The sequence below is a fragment of the Leptodactylus fuscus genome, chromosome 5 (assembly GCF_031893055.1).
Source record: "Leptodactylus fuscus isolate aLepFus1 chromosome 5, aLepFus1.hap2, whole genome shotgun sequence".
Classification (NCBI taxonomy): Eukaryota; Metazoa; Chordata; class Amphibia; order Anura; family Leptodactylidae; genus Leptodactylus; species Leptodactylus fuscus.
In genome coordinates, this window is record NC_134269.1 from 120,495,662 (window position 1) to 120,519,366 (window position 23,705).

Genomic DNA, 23,705 nt, shown 5'->3' on the forward strand with positions numbered 1-23,705 from the left:
AATACCATCCACACATTACAGAAATATACTGTTAGTGGATATTCTTTGATTTCCAAAATGAAATGCTGGCGGTTTCGGTATAGGAAATACCGTGATGTGTTTCTACTGCTGTTTTTCCCCGCAGCATTTTTTGTTGTGGCCCGCTATGTAGTGCCGTAGCCATAAATGCAAAGCTTCACTTGAGGCCGATGCCACATGTTGCAGAAAAGTTGGGGCTTTTTTTGATGCACATTTTGCTGTGTCATTTTTTATTTTTGAGAGACTGCCAGAAGTGGATTTAGCACAAAGGAGAAGTATAAGTGATTCTCAGTCCTTCTGAAGACACTCTTGGCCTTTGCTCAAAAACGGAAGTAAAAACTGAAGCTATTTTGCATTGTGTGGCCTCAGCATAAGGTAGTTTCGAATGATTTGTGAATCATCATTTCATCAAGACAGGTGCACAATGTTTGCAATGTATAGTTTCCGTCTTTGAATAAAGTTGGTTATAGAGTAAAATAATAAATCATTTATTTGTCATTACTTTGGCGTGATATTCAGCTGTGAGTCATGACTGCAGGGATAATTTCCTAATTTCACTATAGTATGTGCAGTGCTTCTAGTGAAATCCTGGTTAATAAGTTATTCATTAGAAATCCATTATGCAATTTACTGAAATGAAGCAGCATTCCTGATCTAAGCTAAACATTTTGAGGTCATGAAGATGCATTTATTTCCTGTCTACTCCTGTGGTGTAACAAACAGCCACCAATGCTAAATACAGAAATATTTAGGTTTTTTTATTATGTCAGATCGTACCAGACATAGCCTCATTGCTTGGTGCAACCTATTTAACTAATGTAATTAGCTCAGTGTCTATTCTCTTTGTTTGCCAAAGCTATGCTTAGGGTACCTTCACACTGCCCTACTCCTTCACTTTGTTCTGATCCATCTGAGGACATTCTACAGATGCATATTCTGTAGGGCCCCTTCACATGGAGTATACGCTCGCTGATTCTGAACATGTAACACGTTCCGTATCAGCGGCGTTAAAACAGATCCCATTGCTTTCTATGGGAGCCGGCATACGTGCGCTCCCTTTAGAAATGAATGGGCTGCTTTTGGAATAAAGCAGCCCATTCATTCTATGGGGAGTGCACGTATGCCGGCTCCTATAGAAAGCAATGGGATCTGTTTTAACGCCGCTGATTCGGAACGTTTACACATTCAGAATCAGTGAGCATATACTCCGTGTGAAGGGGCCCTTAGGACAGAAAAATAATGTGCCAAATACCATAAGGAACAGCGTTAAGCTGAATCAAATGAAAGACAAAAAAGGCTTGATCTACAGACGGATCTGAACAACGGAGAAGACAATAGTTATATGAACATACTAGAGATGAGCGAACACTGCTGACTTTGCCGGCGGCCGGCTGGTATCACAGGTGCTTCCATTCATTTCTATGGGTGCGTGCTGTTCAGATCGGCTGATCCGAACAGTGTTCGCTCATCTCTTGAACATACCTTTAAATATTATGCATACTAGTTTCAGGATTTTGTACTTTAAGAATTGTTTTTGTGGATAAAGTACATATGTTTTGGCGTCTGATTTGAGAGTTTGTGATGACCTGAATAACATCAAGTTCACTGTTTAAGGATATCATCTCTTTTTACATTCTTGACCCACTGAAACATGGCTGATGGCATTGCCAACGAGCCAATGAATTTGAGCAACGTTGTTTTGATTCGCAATGTTCCCCTTATTCATTAGCTTGTTAGCAATGGTGTTTACCGCCGTTTTGTGCCCTTGCCAATAATCTGAGGACCAATCCAAATAATTGCTTGGCAACTTTTGTGGTGATTTCAAGGTCACAGTGTTTTGGGAACATTGCAAGTTGACCTCATTAACAAAAATGGTACGTATTACTACTTTAAGATGTGCATTTGTGGTGCTTATGTACTGTGTTGACATTGCATTTGTAAACGTTCATCACTTTATTAATGTATGATTCCTAAATCATGATAGAGACTACTATTTTGTGGAGTATTCGTAACATTATCATGTGCATGTATTAGTATTTAATGAAATGATATGTAGCGCACTCTCCCAGGTGTTATGTTATGGCACCCTAGTCTGTGTTCTGACACAAAGCCTACATATAGCTTATGCAGGGTTCACACTTGCACTTTGTACCTGTCCGCTGTGATTTCACCTAAGTCCCAGGAAAAACAGCTTGGGGACAGCTTGCCAGCAGTGAGTTTAAAAACCCATTACTTTCAATGGGTTTTTAAAGCAAACCGCCGGTGTCCGTATGCAGTCTCTTTGCCGTGAAACAAGTTTTTTTGCACGGACACAAAGTTGGACATGCACGGCTGAGAAGCTGCATATAGACACCAGTGGTTTTCTTTAAAAACCCATTGAAGTGAATGGGTCTTTAAACTGACCGCTGGCAAGCCGTCCTTAAGCTGTTTTTCCTGAGATTTAGGCGGAATCACAGCGGGCGGACAGCGGCACAAGTGTGAACACCACATAAGATGCATTTTCTTAAAGGAAAAGTTGTTGTCTTGGAAAGGGATAATGTCTCCTCATATGGCGATGGTTTACGTTTAGCCTTTCCCATGCTTCCCCAACTGCATGATCTCCCGCCAGTCAGTTAGATACAAGATGTCCTGTATTATTGCAAAAGACATTTGAATGTCTTTCAAGGAGAAGGTATAAAAGCCCAGGTTTACTATTGTAGTTATGACTAGACAGTGGCATAAAGCTGACTCCTCATTGATGCAGTGTGGCACCTCTTGAGGCATCTAGTTTGGGCTAAAAATTATAGACTTGCTAGACAAGGATGTGAATTTTCAGAAAAAAAGCATCTGTGGCTTAAACGTGTAACGTAGCCCCCAAAAATTTGTGTTTGAATAATTCTGATTAAAAGTGAGCAATTAAAATTAGACAGTGTAAAGACATGTCAGATTTATCACTTAGCTTCTGTCACTGTGATAAATCTGGTACGTACTAAAACAGTCTATCTAGGTTTATTTTCTCAAACTATTAGTAAAACTGGGCCACTGTATTACCCAAGCTATCTAGACGGGAGAAATTATTTAAAAAAAATTAGCTTAGAATGTTTCTGTATAAGAAATGACTAATCATTTACTGGTCTCATTCTCTACTTTTTGGTCCAGTGATGATGTTTTGACACAAAACATTTGCCACTGCAGACAGTTACTGACCATGGGGGTGATTCACTACATCCAGGGAAATGTTTGCTTTGGTACCGTGTTAGCCAGTGGTTATAAAATATAAAAAACAAAAAAACTTTGCAAGTCTTCAGTAGGTGATACCTTTTTTAATGGCTAACTCATAATGATGACAGAATATGACGTTTCGAAGCTTTCCTCTGAGCTTCTTCTTCAGATATAACTAAAAAACACTCTGTAAAGGCTGCATATTTATAACTGGACACAGGGCTAGAATTACAGGAGGGAGGGGGGGAATAGGCTAGTTACTATATACTTATAACAACAAACAATCAATTGCCAGATCCCCCAGTTCTTATCTTAATGGCTGTCTTAATGATGTGTATAAAAAGACATAAACCCACGTGAGATGTTCATCCCATTATCCAACGTCTGGAATAGGGTCATGGCCTTGTACTCATAAATCAGTCGCTGTTTTCTTGATTTAAAGTTCCCTTTTAAGATCAAGATTTTCATGTCATTGATGATGCTGTGGTGTTCCTGGCAAAAATGATTTGGCACAGGAAGATCAGTTCTCTGTTGTTTGATTGTATGGCGATGTGAATTAATTCTCATTCTGAGTTTCTGACCAGTCTCTCCAACATACAGATTTTCAGTGGAACATTTGGTGCAAATGATCAAATACACCACATTAGGTGTGTTACAGGTGAACGTACCTGGGATTTTATATTCCCTGTTAGAGTTTGGTATCTCTATCTTGTCAGTGGTCAGTATGTGGGGGCAGGTTTTGCACCTCTTCTGTCCACATGGGAATGTTCCTTTGTTAGTTGGAGGTGACAGAGAGCTGCTAATAATCATATTCCTAAAGTTTGGTGGCTGTCTGTAGCATAGGAGAGGGGGGTCAGAAAATATGGATTTTAGACGGTTGTCTTTTTGCAGTAGTGGATGTAATTTGCGTGTGATTCCTCTCAGCGTCTCCAGGTGGGGGTTGTATGTGACAACCAGGGGTACCCGAGTGTTCTCCTGTTTGGTATTGTATTTTAATAACTCCGATCTTGGTATCCTGGTGGCTCTGGTGATTTGGTTATCAACTGTTCTTGGATGGTAACCCTGCCTCAAGAATGTGTTTTTGAGGCCCCCAAGGTGTTCGTCCCTATCTGCAGGGTTTGAACATATGCGATGGTATCTGATGGCCTGGCTGTATACAATGGAGTTCTTTATGTGTTTAGGATGAAAACTATCCCATCTTAGGTACGTAGGGCGGTCAATTGGTTTCCGATACAGCGATGTCTCAATTTTGTTGTCCTGTATCTTGATGACTGCATCCAGGAAGTTTATTTCGGAGAAGGAGTGATTGAGCGTCAGGTTGATGGTGGGATGGAACTGGTTACAAGAATACACACAAAGCAAAATATATATCTAACAACAACCGGGACCACTCACACGTGGATTTGGAAACACAGAACTGTGTTATCAATCTCTCCACCTATGAACCCACCAAAGCAGAATTTGGGGTACTCTCCAGGGGACTCTCATTTTGTCCTTCTAAAACCATGGATAAAATTGAACTGTGCAGCGACATGGAGGATTTTTTCAGGAGACTGCGCCTGAGAGAATATTTTCATGACACAGATGACACAGAGGAGACTCAACCTACCCCTTCAGAGATTCCAATCTTAGCAAAAAAGGAGACATCTGATTGGACACCTCCAACTGGACGAAATTTTGATTTGGATAATTACATAGACTGTTTCAGACACATGGTCAAATCCACTATACTGGATACAAATAAAGCACTGCCATCTAACATCACTGCCCAGGAAAGAAGGGCCATAAAATCTCTGAGAAATAATAACGACATCATCATTAAACCAGCGGACAAGGGTGGTGCTATAGTCATGATGAACACATCAGACTACATACAGGAGGCACACAGACAGCTGAATGACACACACTACTACTCCAAGTTGGATTCAGACCCCACAGTGGAGTACTCCAAAAAACTAAAAAAGGTGATCTCCGGCATATCTGATGGAGCAATAAGCCTAAGCAGCCTCATACCAGCAAGCCCTAGGACAGGGACTTTTTATATGCTTCCAAAACTGCACAAACCTGGGAACCCAGGGAGACCGATCATCTCATGTGTTGGGACTCTCACTGAACAAATCTCTGGATGGGTGGAGGGCACTCTGAAACCCCTAGTGAAGGATACAGCCAGCTACCTACAGGATACTACAGACCTATTAAACAAACTATCCACTATAGGTCCCCTTCCAGATGGAACCATCCTGGCCACCATGGATGTAGAATCCCTGTACTCCAACATCCCACACCAGGACGGTATAAATGCCTGACGCTCAATCACTCCTTCTCCGAAATAAACTTCCTGGATGCAGTCATCAAGATACAGGACAACAAAATTGAGACATCGCTGTATCGGAAACCAATTGACCGCCCTACGTACCTAAGATGGGATAGTTTTCATCCTAAACACATAAAGAACTCCATTGTATACAGCCAGGCCATCAGATACCATCGCATATGTTCAAACCCTGCAGATAGGGACGAACACCTTGGGGGCCTCAAAAACACATTCTTGAGGCAGGGTTACCATCCAAGAACAGTTGATAACCAAATCACCAGAGCCACCAGGATACCAAGATCGGAGTTATTAAAATACAATACCAAACAGGAGAACACTCAGGTACCCCTGGTTGTCACATACAACCCCCACCTGGAGACGCTGAGAGGAATCACACGCAAATTACATCCACTACTGCAAAAAGACAACCGTCTAAAATCCATATTTTCTGACCCCCCTCTCCTATGCTACAGACAGCCACCAAACTTTAGGAATATGATTATTAGCAGCTCTCTGTCACCTCCAACTAACAAAGGAACATTCCCATGTGGACAGAAGAGGTGCAAAACCTGCCCCCACATACTGACCACTGACAAGATAGAGATACCAAACTCTAACAGGGAATATAAAATCCCAGGTACGTTCACCTGTAACACACTTAATGTGGTGTATTTGATCATTTGCACCAAATGTTCCACTGAAAATCTGTATGTTGGAGAGACTGGTCAGAAACTCAGAATGAGAATTAATTCACATCGCCATACAATCAAACAACAGAGAACTGATCTTCCTGTGCCAAATCATTTTTGCCAGGAACACCACAGCATCATCAATGACATGAAAATCTTGATCTTAAAAGGGAACTTTAAATCAAGAAAACAGCGACTGATTTATGAGTACAAGGCCATGACCCTATTCCAGACGTTGGATAATGGGATGAACATCTCACGTGGGTTTATGTCTTTTTATACACATCATTAAGACAGCCATTAAGATAAGAACTGGGGGATCTGGCAATTGATTGTTTGTTGTTATAAGTATATAGTAACTAGCCTCTTTCCCCCCCTCCCTCCTGTAATTCTAGCCCTGTGTCCAGTTATAAATATGCAGCCTCTACAGAGTGTTTTTTAGTTATATCTGAAGAAGAAGCTCAGAGGAAAGCTTTGAAACGTCATATTCTGTCATCATTATGAGTTAGCCATTAAAAAAGGTATCACCTACTGAAGACTTGCAAATTTTTTTTTGTTTTTTATATTTTACATCCAGGGAGTGATAGCAGCAGACACAAGTCCTTTACTGCTGCAACAGGAATAGAGACTGCGGGACACCAGACAGAGATGGAACTGAAATGACAAGGAATTGGTTAAAGTGTATTTGCTGTACTGTAGCATTCTAAGAGTTTATTTTATTACTATTTTTAATTTGCCTGGCTGCACAACCCTTTTAATTTAAATTTTTGTGACACCACTATGAAGCATTGGTTATGCAATTTATTTCACCTCCTATTGCTAAAATGGATTTCTAAAACTGGCCATGAACCTAAGATTGTCATCTGACACAGTTCCAGGTTTGTCTTCCATCATTTAGTCAATCTCCTTCCTTCATATAGCTGTTAACTAGCAACATATCACTATTTTGTTCTTGGCTCACATTGACAATATGTAGCGAATGCTATAATTGGCAACTTTTCCTTCTGCTGCATCAAACAGTATTTTTGCATGTCTGTAGTACTTTCTGCCAAAAGTATAATTGGGGTTATTAAAGGGTCATTTGTCTGATAGACCGTTTAATATCGTGTTTATGGTCAGTGTGAGGCTGGCACCCCATGTTGCGGAAACGCTACAGCAAAAAATGCTGCATTTTAAATTAACTGCAAAGTGGATGGGCAATCTAGACTGGGAAAAATTATTTTATTACATTCACACAGAAAAAAAAATTGCAGCGGAAAAGTTGCGATTTCAAAAATGCTTGCATTTATGAAAGTCACGACACATCAATTCTACTTACGGAAACATTTTTCTGTATAGATATAATGGGGGCAGAAAGTCCACAGAAAACTCTGTAGACTTTCCGTGAAAAATGCTGCAGAAAAAACACAATGCATTTCCACAGAGGCCTTTTCTGGAGAAATTTTATTGCAGCAATTTGTTTTGTGGGGCTTTAGCCTGGGCTTACACTGTGTGCGGTTTTTAATGGCAGTAATGCTTAGCATATGTTACTATTCATCTCATTTGTAGGATAACAGTCAGTGCACCAACAGTTTTCAGTTTAATAGTTGATACCATACAGGTGAAGTACATGTGCAGGAAATTTCTGCAATAATAAAATACAGGGGAAACAGAATCTCCATATGGAGACTGGGTGCAGCTGTGAACCAAGCCTTAGTGGGGAAATGGAAACAAATATTTTGTCTCCACTTACAATTTAATCAATAAATATCAGATTTTCACTTGTCAATATAGCCATTTTTGCTTCCAATTGATTTTGAGCATCTGTGTTTTGTCCTTTTACCAGCTGTAGCTGAAGCAGTCATGCTTGAAAAGCACCAACGATTTCTATTTAGAGTGGAAACTATGACAAAATGACAATGACAAACATTGGTAATGCAATTTTCTCACACAAAGGACTCAAGTCACAGAGAGACTTGTGAACCAGGGAAGTGAGTGGTTGCCATATAAGCTATCACTCCCAACACCCACTAGAAGACATTGCTTATTATAATAGAAAAACACAGCACAAGAAAGTGTACACAACCACAACAATAAGTGTTTGAAAATAAAGTTTAAACCTTATTTTACAAATACGAGCAAAAAAACTAAACAAAACAAAAAATATTAAAAACATATAAAAAGGCAAATTTACCTGAGGCTTTCTCAGGGGTAAGTGGCCTAATGATTTATAACACTTTGTGGAAAAGGTCACTAGGTAGCAGCAGTGCTGCAGATCCAACCAGTCAGAGATAAGGACACAATGTCTGGTGCAAACAGGTTTATTTGGAAAAACATCCTTCAATTAAAATGGCAAACAAAATCCTGCTGGTTTGAGCTCTATCTAAACAGTAAAAAAAAACAAAACTAACTATATGTGCGGTGTACTACCAACCACACAAACAAAACAAAGTAGCACAGTAGAGTTTCACTAGAGACTGTGTTTCAGGACAGACCCATGCTCCTCCTCTTGCTCCCAGGGTCTTCCCTGAAGTGCAGGCTCTGCAGCCTTTTATGGCCTAGTAACGATCCCAGGACCCACACCTGGGGCTGAGGCCTACTCAAGACCTGCCCTGGACCACACATATGTCAGAAACCTGGGGCTGATATACCAGGAGTCCAATACGCTGCCTGTCACCTTCACACAACTTATATATCAAATGTATGTCTGCAAGTAATAAAATTGTGTAGTAAATAAACAATATATACAGCATATACAGATTAGCATAGTTAACACGAGCTTCAGTGAGATAAATTGCTGCATGGTGATTTCTTATCACAGAATACTACAAAAAAACAAAACAATGAGAAGTCACTGGATAAGCATTTTTCAATTACTTTTCATTGTTTTATTTTATTATGTGATAATATATCACTCTGCAACATTTTAACTAATTGTAGAAGTTCTGGTTAACCCTGTTGTATCTGTGGCTCATGGTAGGTAGAGCATAATGTGGTGGCATTAGCATGTTTAGTGACTGAAAGTATTGTTCTGAGCAGGTCAGATGTGTTATTGTTATATGTGTTAATGTGTGTTATTGTCTAAAGAACTTGCACTATAGACAACCATGATAACAAATTGTGCAAGCGTACGAATTTACACAGGAATTGCATTTACTGTTTCCCCATCACAGACAAAGATACACTGTTACAGCAATGTTTATTTTGACCCTTGTACTTACATTCCTGGTCATGTGTTGAATGATCCTGCTGGAAAAGGCACACAGAGATGTCATTATCTGTATATACCGGTAAATTATGCCTGTATAAAAGAATACAATTGAAGGCTCGGCTGACAAAATCCTCTCACAGACGACAGTTAAGCCTATAGCTAAATCTTAATGTTCTTGCCTCCCATGCAGTAGATTGTGGTTTTCAGTCCATCCAGGGACTACATACAGATTAATCTCAGAATTACGTATATCTCAGGTCTTCCCCTAAAAGTGTTAAGTGCCCTTCCCCCACTGCCTTGAGTCAGAAAAGAATCTGCACAGAACACAAGTACAAGCAGTGTTCTCTATAGATTCTCCTGCTTGAAATTCAGAGCAGGAAGCAGTAATGGGCCCCCTCTCCTTCTGTGGGCCTTGACATCTGCCCAAACTTGTTGGGTGCTGATGCTTCTTTTGTAGCTCTAGGAGCGACGTCAGTGAGGTGATGACCTCAGTGGTATATTGTAAAATATTATTATTTTAATTACCAATACTTCTAGCACCCCTTCTAATCTCCTATACATAGTATAGGTCATCAATATCAGTTCTTTGGGGGTTTGACACCCAGGACCCCTATCCTCAGCAGCCTCAATATGGAAAACAGAGCTGGAAGCAGATAGTTCTGTTCTCTATGTACTCACTGAGTTACTGTAGCACAGCTCTTATAAAGGTGAATGGCAGATGACCTGCAGTCACTCGGCACAGCCACTAAACAGAACAGAAGTATCCGGCTCTGTTCTAGTGAGAACAGCGGATCAGTGTGGGTCCTGAGTGTCGGACCACCAAAGATTTGAAATGGATGGCCTATCCTAAAGATAACTCATCAATATTGTTTGCCTGGTAGACCCTTTTAAAATTGACATGTCACAAAATATGCAAAAATATGAGCGTAGAGGTATAGTAAAATTCATCCATTTTGTTCAATAGTCCCTGACATGGATGTTACCAGCCGGATTACATTGTGCATACTGTAAAGTATAGTGGAGGAGGGATAATGCTGTGGGGTTATTTTTCATGGGTTGCCCTAGGACCCTTAATTCCAGTTAATAAAGATCTTAATTCTTTAGCTGGACAGTTGCATGCTTATAACTGTATGGGAACAGTTTGGGAACGACCCTTTTTTATTCCAGCATGATTTTGCCCCAGTGAACCAAGCAAGCTACATAAAGGCATGGTTGAGTGAGTTTGGTGTGAGAGAACTCTGGCACAGAGCCCTCACCTCAACACCATTGAAAATCTTTGGGATGAGCTAGAACGAAGATTGTGAGCCATTCCCTCTCATCCAACATCAATGTCTATCCTCAAAAATGCTTTTCTGGATGAATGGGAAAAATTCCTACAGATATACTCTTGTAGAAACCTTAGAAGTAGGGACCAACTCCATGTTAATGCCTATGGAGTTAGTGTGATGTCATAAAAGATCCCATAAGTGTAATATGTAGGTGTCCCAATACTTTTGTCCATATGATGTATGCATATATAGTTTGCTTGAGAGGATAATACAATTACATCAGTCACATTAGGAGCCATATTGTTCTTTCATATATCACCTTTTGACCCATTATTTTATATGCATTTATTGACTGACTTGAATTACTCATATCTTTATAATTCATTATCAATTGATATTACTGTATTTATATCTTGCAGTGTGTAGGATCTTTCCACTGGCCAATGTGGTATTGTTGGTGACAGTTACTATGGGAGAACTATGAAATTTCTCTATTTATGCACTTTATTTTTGTATCTCTTTAACTACAGTGTAGTATCAATTGCAAACTTACTTTTACTTTAAATTATAGGTATCAATATCTGTCTACTTTGAGTGCTTAATATTAAAGGTAGTCTGTCAGCACCAACAACATTCTTAAACCATCCCCAGTACCTTATAGTTGTCAGATCTATGAGGGCAGTTCTATAATTTGTTATTTTATTTCAATTAAAATAAGCTGAGTGCATTTGGTCTGTATTCTGGGACAGCTGGGCATTGTTGCAAAACCCTTTCTCTCATTCTGTAGCCCTCCCAGGAATACTAACGTAACCAGAACTCCTTGCGAGCAAGAGGAAGATCTTGTCGCTGCTGCTCTAGCTGCATTCTTAGATTATTTGCATATTTGCGACCATTCTACAAAAAAATTATAGCACTACGTTCACGCCTCTGGGGCTGATTTAAAGAAGACCTTCATGACCTCAGGCACATGCGGTTTGAGTGAGTGGCATACATCCCCATGTGTACTATGTATGCTTTAGTGAATGAAGGGATAAAACAGACTGAGCTGCTGTACACCTTTAGCTTTGAAGATCATGTAATATATTTATCTTACTTCAAACCCTAACACCCAAATGGTATACTCCTTTGTTGCATATTTACTCCTTAAAGTTTGTCAAGCACATTATATGTGCATCAGCTGAACCCATCATTCAGTTGGCAGCACCTTCTCCCTTCTACCAGTATACTATACTTTCACATGAGTATGAGGAGTTGGGTGAGACCGTTCATCCAATGGCTGTCTAATGTGTGTGGCCATCGTAAGTCCCAGACACAAAGAATTCAGTTCAGTCTGCCATTATAAAAAGCTGTTCCTAAAAGTAGTAGGATGATGACCACATTATGCATTTTTATGCCATAATTTTTCAACCTTCTGCAAGGATCAAAACAATGTGTTTTAGCCCGACAACCTGACAAACTCTCTTAGTATTAACTGTAAATACAGATTATTTTTTTTATTTGATTTTTTTTTTTTAGTAAAAAGTTAAATGTTATCTTGAAGGCATATTTTGTGAGGTCTTCTACCACTACAATTAAACATTTTTGTAGCCGTGACCTTTTAGCAAAGCTTGACATTTCCCATGTTCAGAAAAGGAAACATTTGTTGCAGTGCTCAACTATTGTAGCTCACACAGCAGGCAAAATTACAGCTGACAGGATGGTCTAGTTTTCTAGGCCAGCGCCGAGATAGGTAGTGACTCACTAGATTTCAGCCCAGTTTTATGTGAATTAGGGAAAACAAATTACCTTACAGCAAGAACATATAAAAATAATAGCCATGTATATCAGTGGTACAACGGCCAGACATAACCGGAAGGAAGATAAGCCGTGGCTATTTATAACAGCAATGCTGCCATTCAGTATTAACCAGCACTATTTCATCTTCCAGGGAAGAGAAAAAAATATTATGGGATTTTGTATGATATTCATAACATCATTATTGATATTAAAAAGGAATAATTATATTACTATTTGGATAGCATGTAATGTACTAAGATTAATACCTATATTTTCTTTTTATCCTGTTACAGTATGTGTATTGTATACACAAGGTATTGGAAACAAGGAATGGAGAGAGGTAAGATTTCTGTTTTACTCTTATAGCAGTAAGATTGTCCTATCTGTTAAGAGAATTGTCATTGTTTTCTAATTCAGAAATATGAACAGGACAGTGGCTCAATATGCAGTGGCATAGAAATAGTAATAAGAAGAGGGTCCTAGAACAATAAAGAAATAAATGTTCTGCAATAAGCATAAGCAGTGTGAATGAGGTTTTCTGATGATGTTGTTGTGCACGTTGATCAGGTTCTTTTTGGGGGATTGATGATTTATCCTTCAGATAGGTCATCAATATGTATCCAATGGGGGTTTGACACCCACAGACCAACTGTTTAAAGAGACAGTGGAGCTGAACAGCGCTATGGTCAGTTAAGTGTGCCAATGATGTCATTTTCATCAGTCACATGGTACCATAGTAAATTGTTTCTATTACAGTAAATGGGACTGAGCTACAATACCAACCACAGCCCCTACGCAATGAAGAGCACTGTACAATTACTATTCAGTGAAGATTTTGAATCACTCACCTGAACACTGGAGGGTCTTCAACCTGTCTCTTTCCGGGCGTCATAACTTCAGCAATGACTTATTGATGACCTATTTTAAGGATAGGTCATCAAAATGAAAGTCTCAGAAAACCCTTGAGGCTAAGGTCTCACATAGTGGGCTGCAGTGAAAAAGCCCTGCAGAAAAAAAGGTGGTGGAAAGACATTGCAGTTTTTCCTGCAGCGCTTTTCACAGAAAGTCCACAGATTTTTCCTAGTATAAATAACATGCTGCAATTTCCAAAAACGCAATGGTAACCACAGTGTTCTTCTGCTGTGTGTGGATGGGATTCGCTAGAATGAATAAAAATATATGTGTCAGTACTTTGATCCAGAAATATGGATCCACAATTGCGGATCAAGAGTACGATTGTGTGCAAGAGGCCTTAAATAGGATCTATCATTAGGATTGTGTCCCCTATTTATATTTGATAGTTAGACTTGACAAAAAATGCATTTTGCAAATATATCTAAGTAAAACTGCAAAAAACACCCAAAAAACTTTCAAAACGCAATTTGACAATTTATACCTGTGAAATTGGTGTGTGCATCCTATCTGATGTCACTTTCCCACAAGCCCCTCTGGCATAGACTGAACCTGCAAGGTCTTGCTACTTTTCACAAGATTGTACAGCTGTGAATAAAGCACTTTTAATCGTGATTTATGCTGTAATTCAGCTTTAATAGCACTCTATTATTAACAGCTGTAAGATCTCAGGATAACTGTAGGATCTCGTAAATTCAGTCTATGTTGTGAAAGTAAACTGTATCTATTTATTAAAAGTATGGGGCTCATTCTTAAATATTGTAAGAGCACCTCTTTCATTGTATGGAAGGATAATGACCACTAGTATTTTATTGGTTGCTATGGGATGCACTCTCACGTTTCTGTGGATTTTTTTTCATTGAAGCCCTATATGTCTAAATCTAAATAATTAACCATACAAACAAACATATGCAATAGACATTTTCTAGAGGGTAGCATAGTGCAGTATTAACACTATTTGGTATTTCCAAAGCTCAGTAGGATAGATGCATATTAAATTTTACACTGTACTTGTATAGAATGGTGATGGATGACTTGTATGTGAAATGTTATCTTAGACCTCATGAACATAGTTACTTCTACAGAGGCTGGAATCATGATACTGTATTTGTATAGAGCAACTTGAACAAAAAAAAAAGTACATTTCTGGTTCTTATGTTGAAAAAACATAAAGGTTTGTAGCAAATAAAGAAATTTTCCAGTTCACATAAGTTAGTACCATACAAAAGATTATATGGTCAAAACACAAATATAGATATAAATATACTGTATAATATAAATACTTCACTTTTTTCTTGATTTAAAAATATAAAATTTAACTGGGTTTTCTATAATTCTAAAAAGAATATTTAAAGGGGCTCTATCAGCAAAATCATGCTGATAGAGCCCCACATATGCGTGAATAGCCTTTAAAAAGGCTATTCAGGCACCACTAAAGTTATATTAAACTACCCCCCCAGTTTAAAAATAATAACCTAAAAAAGAATGTGATAAACTTACAGATTGTGCACGCTGGGCGGGCATTCAGGGTGTGTCTTCATCTTCATCCCCGCCTCTTCTTCCTCCGATGTCCTCCGGTCCCGTCCTCCTCCGGCGCTCGCTCCCGCACGCTGATAAAAAAAAAAATAGCCCGGGCGCATGCACAGTATCCGTAGTAGAAGCCGCATGCTACTGCGCATGCGCCCAAGCTATTTTTTTTTTATCAGTGTCCGCGAGCGCCGGAGGAGGACGGGACCCGAAGACATCGGAGGAAGAAGAGGCGGGGATGAAGATGAAGACACACCCTGAATGCCCGCCCAGCATGCACAATCCGTAAGTAGAGCACATTGTTTTTTAGGTTATTATTTTAAAACTGGGGGGTAGTTTAATATAACATTTATGGTGCCTGAATAGCCTTTTTAAAGGCTATTCACGCATATGTGGGGCTCTAGCAGCATGATTTTGCTGATAGAGCCCCTTTAAATCAAGTGTGTGTCTTTAAAGGAAAACCAAGAGTGCTCTTACTTTTAATATCACACTTTGCACCATCACCAACAGGTTTAGAGTCTCTCTCTGGTATTTGTTCACACCATCCACCTGTATGAGGTTGAAATATTACTAGTGCAGCCAGTCATATCGTCGCTGGATCCATAAACTGCCATAAAATCATTGGGGAATCTTTTCTGTTGAAAAGTAGTTGATTCAGTAGTTACAGTTGATTTGCACATTTTAGGCCTTGTAAGCCTCCATTATATAGTGCTCACCTCTGAAATACACACAATTAATTGTTTGCTTTTACTCTACAGTATGGCAGGACAGAAGTGATAGACAACACATTAAACCCGGACTTTGTAAAAAAATTTATAATGGATTACTTCTTTGAAGAAAGACAGAATCTACGATTTGATTTGTAAGTTCTTCAAACCAATTACAGATTTTATTTACTACTTTGTTTAATTGATAGATTGTGACTGTGGCTTTGGCTATTGCAGTTGTTTATACAAGTAAGACGTTTTTCATCTTTTTTAACTGATATTTGTTAAGAACTGGAGTTGGTGGAGGTAGTAAAGTATTGTGACATGGACGTGATAGAAGCAATATGTATATATAATTTTATGTATATATAATTTTATGTATATATAAATATTTTTTTTTACTTTATTTTTTTTTAATTTATTTTGTGTTTTTTTTTTTTTTTTTTTCTTTATACATTGTGCCCCCACCCCATAAGGTCATAATAGACCATAGGGAGGGGTACTTTAAAATAATTTTTGCTTTTATTATTCAGCTTTCTCGTGTAGATTGAACCAATACATTAGCCCCAGATACAGCAGGAATGCAGCCTTCTGAATTACACTTGAGAGCTGATCTGGGACCCGGCAGCTCATACAGTTTTTGAACCATAGCAGTCACTTGACTGCTGGGCTGGCAGCACCCATTACTATTTACATATTGCTCATTGGTGGCTAAAATAACAGTGTATGCAGTGGTCAGTTTTGGAAAGGAGGGCAGTTATATACCATCCTTGTCTTCTTTATGGGAAGTCTGAATGTAGTAATACTCAGCTACCTGATTCTGTAGCTGCACAATTTCCTGCAGCTGCTTACCACCTCAAGGATGTAGTCTTTGGGCAGTCCAGAAACAGTTAATCGTCCAAGTATATTCATAATACTAGAAAAACATTTTACAAAAAAAACTTCAACATATGTTTTTATTCATGAAAAATATAGATGCCCATGTGTGCGTGTTGTATATACATGTTCAGAGACCTATCATAGAACTTCTGTCCCCTAAACCACACTGTGGTCTCAGTTTAGTCCCATCTATTCCATTTTAGCTGACTTTCCTGTCTAGTGGTTGTGGTAGGTTTCCTCTTATCAACTCTTGCAAGCATGATACCTTTGCAGATATGTGTGAGCAGCATCTTATAAAAATACACTGGAGATCCTGCGCACAGCAACAGAGTTTTACATACCTGCATCTTATGGTTGTAGAGACTTAAGTATTTTATTGCAACACTCCCACAGCCACCCGAGATAGGGCAAACTTTATTTCATTAGCTGCACTGGAGAACATACAGAGCAAACCCAGAAATGGTTACATCGGGACTTCCCACATGTACCAGACATCTGGATATACTCACCCATCAAAAGGCAAACATTTTAAAACTTATGTGGTAACTATTAAGACTTAACTTTTACTTCAAAGAGTGAAAATACACAACTCAAGTTTAAGGGTACTTACAACCCAAGTTTAAGGATATTTACAAAGGAAGAAGGAGGGTGGAGCTGAGTGAAAAGCAAAGAGACCTGACAACTACCAATTGTGATTTTCTAGGTGATGCTGTAACACAGCAAAAAAAAACAAAAAAAACCCCTAAGAAACAAACCTCCAGTTTACATAAAAGAGCAAATTTGGACAGGTAGCCTTAGCATGACCTAGCTGCCTTAATGAAATATGAGACAGCATTATTCCTGAATTGCTTCTTTATCCCTTTCCTGATATGGAGCTAGGAGCTGAGCAGCCTCCATAGCCACCAAGCTGTATTATACACTCAGGTGCCACAAAGCTGACAGAGATGCCACTTTCCTGGCGGTGCCTATTGAAGGCTCCCAGGCATGTTGGCAAGCACTTGTCGGCATGCGGTATGCTCTATTAACCCTGTAACAGAAGTGCTATGATTTTACAATGCATTGCAATTCTTTAGCATTGTAATGCACTTTATTAGTGATCTGACCCCTTGGGATTCAAGACTCCTAGGTGGTCAAATAATTACAGTTTGCGAGAAGATGACTGCTAAAGTCCAGATATATCAGCCCCTGGTTTCTGACATATGTGCGGTCCAAGATGGATCTGGAGTAGGCCTCAGCCCAAGAGTAGATCCTTGGCTCATTACTGGGCCAGAAAAAGGCTGCAGATCCTGCATTCCAAGTCAGTTCCATGGAGTAAAAAGAGGTATGTAGTTCTGTCCTGTAACCCTGAGTCCAGTGAGACTATATTGCGCTTATTTTGTTTGTGTGGCTGGAAGTATGCCACACTTATAGTTAGGTTGTCAGTTCTGTTTAGTTAGTTGCTGAAACGAGCAGGTTTTTTATTTTGCCTGAAGTTAAGGCTGTATTTTGTTTTGCTCATTTTGTGCCACAAGTCAAAGTTTATTTATTTCACAGTTTTTTTTTTTCTAACTAAACCAGTTTGCTGCATATTTTGTGTCACTGGTCTTGACTGTTTGGGTCCACACCACTGCTTCTAATGAGCTAACTTCAGCACAAGTTAACCCCTTCCTGACATCCGCCGTAATAGTCGCATGTCTGGTGTGTAACTATGGCAACTGCTTTAAACAGTAGACAACCGGCTCTAATGCCTCCAATTGGTCCCCGGACCAATTGGAGGCATTAACTCCTCCGGTGCCACGGTCAAAGGCGCCGGAGGTGCCATTTTCCCGGTGGCGAATGGGCCGACGTCACGTTGGCATGACAGCCGGCTTCTGGCTCCCAGGCTTGTCTGCAATCTCTTTCTTTTGTAGGCTGGGGTTCAACATCCCTAGGGGGTCTAATAAATGCAACAAAAAATAATAATAAAAAAAAATATATATATATAAAAATAATAAGTATTAAAAATTCAAATCACCCCGCTTTCCCTAGAACTCATATAAAAGTAGTTAAAAACTGTGAAACACATACATGTTAGGTATCCCTGTGTCCGAAATCGCCCTCTCTACAAATCTGTAAAAAATATTTTTCCTGTTCAGTAAACGCCGTAGCGGGAAAAATAGTAAAAAATGCCAAACTGCCATTTTTTCACTGTTTTGATTCTGATAAAAATTTGAATAAAAAGTGATCAAAGCAATAACATTTCCCGAAAATGGTAGAACTAAAAAGTACACCCGGCCCCGCAAAAAAAAAAAAAAAAAAATGCCCTATGCATCCCCGTACACTGACGTATAAAAAAGTTATGGCTGTCGGAATATGGCAACTTTTAGAAAAAAAAATTTTTAACACAGTTTTGGATTTTTTTTTAAGGTAAAAATGTAAATAAAATCATATAAATTTGGTATCCCTGGAACCGGACCGAAACACAGAATACATGGGACATGTCATTTTGGCTGCACAGTGAACGCCGTAAATCTAAAGCCCGTAAGAAAGTCGCAGAAATGCATTTTTTCTTCAAATCCACCCCATTCTGAATTTTTTTCCTGCTTCCCAGTACATTCTACAGAATAATTAATGGTGGCATCATGAAGAAAAATTTGTCCCGCAAAAATTAAGACCTCATATGGCTCTGGGAGCGGAGAAATAAAAAAGTTATGGGTTTTAGAAGGAGGGGAGTCAAAAACGAAAATAAAAAAATGCCATCGGCGGGAAAGGGTTAAAAAAAGAAAAATGCAAATCACCACCACTTTACCCTAGAACACATGTAAAATTGAATAAAAAAAGTTAAACACATATGCACAGTCTACACAAGGTGAAAGGAAAATCAAAATCAAAAGCAATCAAAGCAATACACTCTCCCCAAATTGATATAAATAAAAAGTGCATCTGGCCTCACAAATAAAAACTCCTTATGTATCCCTGTACACAGAAGTATAAAAAAGTATGGGTGTCAGAATATGGAGAATCCAAGAATTTTAATTTTATTTTTGCAAAAGTTTTCAATTTTTTTTTTTTTTTTTTTTTAATGGGTTAAAACAAAAAATAAATTATATAACTTTGGTATCATCAGAATCATTCCAACCTATGTAATTTAGTTGACACGTCTTTTTGGGTGCACAGTGAATGCTGTAAAGTTGTGCAAATGCAGTTTTTTCTCCAATTCCACCCCCAATCTGAATTTTTTTTTCCAGCTTTTCAGTAAATATTACAGAATATTAAATAGTACAACTATTAAAAATTAAGCAGTTATATGGCTCTGTGAATGGAAAAGTATAAAAGTTATGACATTTGGAAGGCAGGGAGTCAATAATGAAAATCTAAAAATGCCTGCAGCAGGGAGGGTTTAGATACTTAAACTGAACAAGTCTCAACATTGTGAACTATGTTCACAAATGACCTAGATGCATTATCTTCTATTTTATTAATGATATGCATAGTTTGCACTCTTAAGGCTCATGTAAGAACAAATAATAATAACTAGTGTGTGTTTATCATGTATTTATCTACCTTGTGCAGCAGAAATTTGTGTAAATAATTTGAATACCCCCCTCCAGCTAATATATGGAAGGTTTTTTTTTGCTTTTATTTTTAACAGATGAAAGGATAAAAAAGATAAAAAATATTGCATGTTGAATATTTTTGGATATGTGGTCTATTGCCTTTCCCCATGCTTCTCACAATTTGTGTATCAGAATATTTGTGAGAGCTATGGGTAGTGACTGCTTACAATTCCTTTTGCACATACATTTACTTAAGTAACATGATTGAGGATAATACCCGACATAGCTAAACGTAACAGAAAAAAAAACATGGATTCCATGGCTTATTCGGCTGTGGATTGCACGACTCGGGAGTTCCTTTCAATTAGGCCCATTCATCTGACCCTAATCAGCAAAGGAAAACCACGACGGAATGCGGATGCACTGCAATACTGACGGTGAAAAATGAACAGAAATTTCTCCTCATTTTCCACCATGTAAACCTAGCCTTAGTGAGGCTTACACACATGCAGAGGAACTAATAAAACGGGACAAAAAGCAGGGAATTTAGACCTGTAACCAGCTTACTTATTTGCAGATGGTAGACACTACCAAGGGCAGCAATGTTTCCAAACGAAAGAAGGCACATGGAAACAAGTATGTGAATAACTCTCAAATATTGCGAGGGAAAAAGAAGTACTTTACCAAGTCATAATAATGAATAATAAATAAACTGTACTTTATTGGACTCCGACAGACTGCACTGGCAACAAATCAACAGGATGTTCAATACCCAATGGACATAAAGTTGTATAACACATTTTTTTTCAGACTGAAGATGGCAACATTGGAATAACATGTTTTAATATTCACAAATAAAATCGTATCAGCAAGTAAATGATCAGAATGATTCAAAACACAGATAAGTAATGCAATTCAAATGACAGCATTGGTTATTGCTTGTAGCAATATAGCAGATGTTGAGATTATTTACTAGTGGATGAGCCTTCTGCAAGGTGGAGGCTAATCGGCGGTCTTGTATTTAGATTGTTCTTCAGGGAGTTTGGATGGTGGATTCGGTTGGTTATATAATAAGAATTGGCTTGTTACATCTAGCTATTACTGTATATATTCTATAATTAAAGCCGAATGTGTTTTGGAGCTATGTCTGCTCAGGGGCGGATGGGGAACTTAAGGCACCCCCGAATAAAAATCTAAGTGGCCCCACATTGTGGGTGGGTCCAAACTCTTATTCACTCTCCCTCTCCTATACAGGGATATACTGATATCTCTATCCCCATAGGCAAATAAGACTCCCTCTGTACGCGTTTCGCTTGTAAATGAACTCAAGCTCATCAGGAGATTCTCACTACCAATATAAAGAGTGATGTAGTGTGGTAAAAACCACAGCTCCTGAAGCCTTGGTGGTATGTTCCGGTACTTAGAAAGGCCAACGAGATCCTTTTGCGGTACCTAGTGCGATCTGGATTAAGATTTAGGGGTCATGGATTGGTTTCACCCCTTATACTAGGAGAATATATAGAGGGGGTGTGTCCTTTATTTGTATCAAATGGTGGGGAGCTTGACGTTCCCTAGGGGGATCCATTTTAATCATTATTATTAAAAGTTGTATTTTATTCTTATTCTTTTTTCCTTTTGGGGACCCATTCTGTGAAGTTTGGTGGTATACTAGTGTCCAATTCACCTTCTGAGTTATTTGTACTTTTCAATACAATAATTGACTCTATATTATCTACGGTAGAGCCTCACTAGGCTTATACTCTGCATTTAAACCCCCAACACTTAAAACCAAGACACGGTGGCTCAGTGGTTAGCACTGCAGCCTTGCAGCGCTGGAGTCCTGTTGTTCAAATCCCGCCAAGGACATAAAACCATCTGCAAGGAGTTTGTATGTTCTCCCCGTGTTTGCATGGATTTCCATCCCATATTCCAAAAAAGACATACTGATAGGGAAAAATGTACATTGTGAGCTCTATGTGGGGCTCACAATCTACATTTAAAAAAAAAAAAAAAACAAGACACAGAGGATAAATTAAGTCTATCCTACAATGGATCTGCCTGTGGCTCTCAACACCACTTATAAGTTTGGCTTACTCAAAATCTTGAGTATATATGTGAAACCAGTTGGCTTTATCTCAGCTCCACCATTTCAATTGATATTTTTTCATTCAGGTAGTGTAATATACTAGTTATGATTTTACAGAATGTAAGCGTAGTATCTCATTATAATATTTTTTTTGACACAAAGGCAAATAATAATTTTTTAGCTAAATGTTGAATGGCTGAATGCATCACATTTTTTTCCCGCAGCATTTCTCACAGAAAGTCCACAAATTTTCCTCTGCGGACTTTCTGACCAAATTATACCTATATAGAAAATTCCAGCGCTTCTGTATGTAAAATTGTTTTTGAAATCACATATTTTCTTCTGTCGATTTTTTTTCTGCAATGTGTGGTTGGGATTTAGCCAGAATCTCATCTAATTTGCAGGTACGTTCTTTGCCGCAACGTTTCTGCTATGGCCAAAGCTCTGTGTTTTCAAAGACTTGGGGCCCTGGTGTGCTAGCCTTGAAAAAAACAGCTAGCGCACTTTCAGCCCTTATGCAAATCAAAGAAAAATGTTTTTGTATATATCTCTCTATATTATAAAAATGAATTTCTGTCTGTCTGTTCTCTATTACAAACCAAACGACTGTACCGATCTTCACCAAATTAGATACTTCAGGTATCCAGGAAGGTTAAAGATGAGACTCCAACTCACTCGGATGTACCGTTGCTGAGATACAGCATTCCAAACACAATGCCCCCCCCCCCCCCCTTAGCCAGTACAAACCTGCAAGTCTTTCACTCATATTCCAACTGCAATACACACGGTCACTCCACATGCACAATCCAACACTGATATCCAAACTGAGATACACGCATCAGAGGATTAGATACACAGATCAGCACACAGTATCACGCCAGAGGATTAGATACACGCATCTGCACACAGTCCCACACACCAGAGGATTAAATACGCGCTTCTGCACACAGTTCCACACACTGAAGGATTAGATACGTGCATCTGCACACGGTTCCACATGCCGAAGGATTAGATACACGCGTCTGCACACAGTACCACATGGCAAAGGATTGGATACGCGCATCTGCACACAGTTCCACACACCAGAGCATAAGTTAAGCACATCTGCACACAGTACCACATGCCGTAGGATTAAATACGTGCGTCTGCACACAGTTCCACACTCCAGAGGATTAAATACGTGCGTCTGCACACAGTTGTACATGCCATAGGATTAGATGCACACGTCTACACACATTACCACATGCCGTAGCCGTAGGATAAGATACGCGCATCTACACACAGTTCCACACACTGTAGGATTAGATACGTGCCTCTTCACACAATACCACACAGGGGAGGATTAGATTCGTGCATCTGCACACAGTACCACACTTTGGAGGATTAGATACATGCCTCTGCACACAGTACCACACGCCAGAGAATTAGATACGCATCTCAGCACACAGTACCACATGGGGGAGGATTATATACGCGCGTCTGCACACAGTAACACATGCCATAGGATTAGATACGCATGTCTACACACAGTTCCACACGCTGTAGGATTAGATACGCGTCTTTTCACACAATACCACACAGGGGAGGATTAGATACATGCATCTGCACACAGTACCACACTTT

General features: G+C 39.0%; 1 protein-coding gene across 1 annotated transcript in view; it reads left to right on the top strand.

The window, feature by feature from the left end:
- Nucleotides 1-23,705, top strand: part of CPNE8 (copine 8) — a 190,145-nt gene that overhangs the window by 47,458 nt on the left and 118,982 nt on the right. The window contains exons 3-4 of the mRNA XM_075274153.1: nt 12,750-12,796; nt 15,654-15,757. Of these exons, the coding sequence (XP_075130254.1) occupies nt 12,750-12,796; nt 15,654-15,757 (151 nt within the window). The remainder of the gene's footprint in view (nt 1-12,749; nt 12,797-15,653; nt 15,758-23,705) is intronic.